The sequence below is a fragment of the Quercus robur genome, chromosome 8 (genome assembly GCF_932294415.1).
Source record: "Quercus robur chromosome 8, dhQueRobu3.1, whole genome shotgun sequence".
NCBI classification, from domain to species: domain Eukaryota; kingdom Viridiplantae; phylum Streptophyta; class Magnoliopsida; order Fagales; family Fagaceae; genus Quercus; species Quercus robur.
Genome location: NC_065541.1, coordinates 9,109,619 through 9,112,647, shown reverse-complemented (window position 1 = coordinate 9,112,647; position 3,029 = coordinate 9,109,619). Strand labels below are relative to the sequence as shown.

The following is a 3,029-nucleotide window of genomic DNA, read 5'->3' as shown; positions in this document are numbered from 1 at the left end:
ACCTCGGCTTCATGAAGTGACTTGCTTACATAATAGATTGGTTGTTGTATGCCACTGTCTACTCGTATCAAAACAAAACTTACCGCATGAGAGGCTACCGCCAAGTAGGTAAACAGAACCTTATCCACCTCAAGACTGGACATGATGGGCGGCCGAGATAGGTACTCTTTAAGCTGTTGAAATGATACAACACACTCCTCAGTCCATTCAAATCCTTTCCATTTATGCAGCAAAAGGAAGAAGGGTCTGCACCTATTTGCTAACCTGGATATAAATCGATTCAAAGCAGCAGTCATCCCGGTCAGTTTCTGGAACTCCTTGGGATTTCGAGGTGGTTGCAAGCTGTTAATGGCCTTAATATGATCAGGGTTCACCTCAATTCCCCTGTGAGTCACCATGTATCCCAAAAACTTTCCCGAGCCTATACCAAACGAACACTTGAAAGCATTCAGACGCAACTTATACTTCCTCAGAATTTCAAAAATGTTTGTGAGGTCTCCCACATACTTAGACACCACATTGCTCTTTACAACCATATCATCACTATAGACTTCAATGCTCCCGCCCAACTGTGGTTCGAACATTTTAGTCATCATCCGTTGAGAAGTAGACCCTGCATTTTTCAAACCAAAGGGCATCACTTTGTAATGATAGTTTCCAGTGGGAGTGACAAAATATGTCTTTTCCTGATCATCCAGTACTAGTGGTATCTGGTGATATCCTTGAAAGACATCCAAGAAACTCATCTGAGGATGGCCTACCATCGCATCCACCAACTGATCTATCCAAGGCATAGGGAAAGGGTCTTTTGGACAAGCCTTATTGAGATCTGTGAAGTCCACACACACACGCCATTTCCCATTTTTCTTTTTCATCACCACCGTGTTAGCTAGCCACTGAGGATAGAAAAATTCCTTGATAGCCCCTGCCTGTTTGAGCTTTGTTACCTTATTTCTGACAACCTCGGCGTGCTCTTTGACGGACGCCGAGGTGGCTGTCTCTTCGGAGTGATGGAACGGTTAACATTCAAATGATGACAAATGAAACTTGGATCTACATCCGGGGCTTCGTACACACTCCACGCGAACACATCAATGTTTTTTCTAAGAAATTCAACCAATTGCTTCCTTTCTTGTAGAGGCAATTGAACCCCAACCTAAAAGAACTTCTCCAGATCATCACCAACAATTACCTTTTCTAGATCTTCACATTTTGCTTCGTCGGCTGGTCTATTGAAGAGCAACGCCGGAGTTTCTTATTGCTATAAACCATTCTGAGCAGTGACCGAGATTTTAGCCTTAGGCCGATGTTGGATGGCCGCTACCAGGCATTGTCTGGCCGTAGACTGACTTCCTAATATTTCCAAAACCTGGCCTTTAGAGGGATATTTCACCTTTTGGTGAAGAGTGGAGGAGACAGCTCCTAGGGTATGAAGCTAGGATCTGCCTATAATGGCCATATATGGAGAGAAAGCATCTACAACAATAAAGTCCACCTCCACCACATTCGAGCTAGCCTGCATGGGTAGTTTGATCTGTCCCTTCGGAATGACCATATTACCTTCAAAACTCACTAGAGGAGAACTGTAGGCTGTTAAATTCTCAAGGTTTCAAATTTAGCCCCTTATATAGGTCAAGATACATTATCTCAGCTCCGCTGCCCTGATCGATCATCACCCTTTTCACATGGTACCCACCAATTCTAAGTGTAACCACTAAAGCATCATCGTGAGGCTGTATGGTTCCAAGTTTGTCCTCATCTGAAAAACCTAACACCAGTGGGATGCCCATCTTGACTCTTTTTGACATTGAATTGAATTCCTCAACTGGGTAACGAGATACTGACATTACTCTAGAGGGGCAAGATCCGATCCTCCTTGGGGCAAAAAATATGACATTTATCGTGCCTAGAGGGAGTCTCGAAGAAGCATCTCCTCGAAACTCTGAACCCGTTTGGCTCCCCTGCCACTAGAATGATGCAAGAGTTGCTTTAATTTCCCTTCCCGGACCAGTTAGTCTACATGGTCCCACAAGTTTCTGCAATCCTTGGTAGTGTGTCCATTGTCCTGATGATATTGGCAATAAAGGTTTTGATTACGCTTCATAGGATCTCCTACCATCTTGTTCGGCCATTTGAAGAACGACTCGTTTTTAATCTTCTCTAGAACCTGTTGTACTGGTTCTCGAAACATAGCATTAACCACCTGGGTGTTGGCAGATCCTGGCTGCCCAACAAAATCTTTTTGAGGTCGATTATTATTGTACTGGTCTGACCTGAAATCCCTCCTCTCTTGAGGGATCACCTTAGTCTTTCCTTTCCCTTGTAGTTGGTCTTCTTCTACCATTCTGTACTTGTCAATCCGATTCGTAAGTTGACGCACACTGGTAACAGGTTTACCAGTCAGAGATTTCCTCAAATCATGCTCAGCTGGGAGGCTAGCCTTAAAAGTACTAATGGCCACATTGTCATAGTCCCCATCTATTTCGTTAAACATCTCCCAGTATCTATCCGAGTAGGTTTTCAGAGTCTCCCCCTTTCACATGGACATAGATAATAAAGAACCCAAAGACCGAGGAACCCTGCTACAAGTGATAAAGGGAGCGCCAAAGGCCCGAGTGAGCTTCTTAAAGGAGTTAATGGAATTTGCCCTTAAACCATTGAACCACCTCATCGCCATGGGGCCCAAACTAGATGGAAAGACCTTACACATCAAAGCCTCATCTTTGGAATGAACGGCCATCCTTTGATTGAAGTGACTGACATGTTCCACCGGATCTGTTCGACCATTATAAATGGTGAACGTGGGTTGATGGAATCGTCGAGGAAGACTCGCGCCTTCTATGTTTCGTGTGAAGGGTGATTTAGAGATTTAACTCAACGCCTTGTTCATGGCATCATTCCCCAGGCCTTTGCGTGGTGGGCTCTTATATCTACGTCTATGGTGGTACTCCTCGTCTAGGAGAAAGACTCGTTGGGCAGAGTTCTGGATCTCCGTCTATAACTAGCACCATCTGTCTTCTCGGAGGACA

The 3,029-nt window shown here is 44.5% G+C and overlaps 1 protein-coding gene across 1 annotated transcript; it reads right to left on the bottom strand.

Moving 5' to 3' along the window:
* Nucleotides 1-2,011: 2,011 nt before the first annotated feature.
* LOC126695814 (uncharacterized) lies at nt 2,012-2,494 on the bottom strand. Its single transcript, XM_050392623.1, has one exon. It carries the CDS (start codon nt 2,492-2,494, stop codon nt 2,012-2,014), a length of 483 nt encoding a protein of 160 aa, XP_050248580.1.
* Nucleotides 2,495-3,029: the final 535 nt, after the last annotated feature.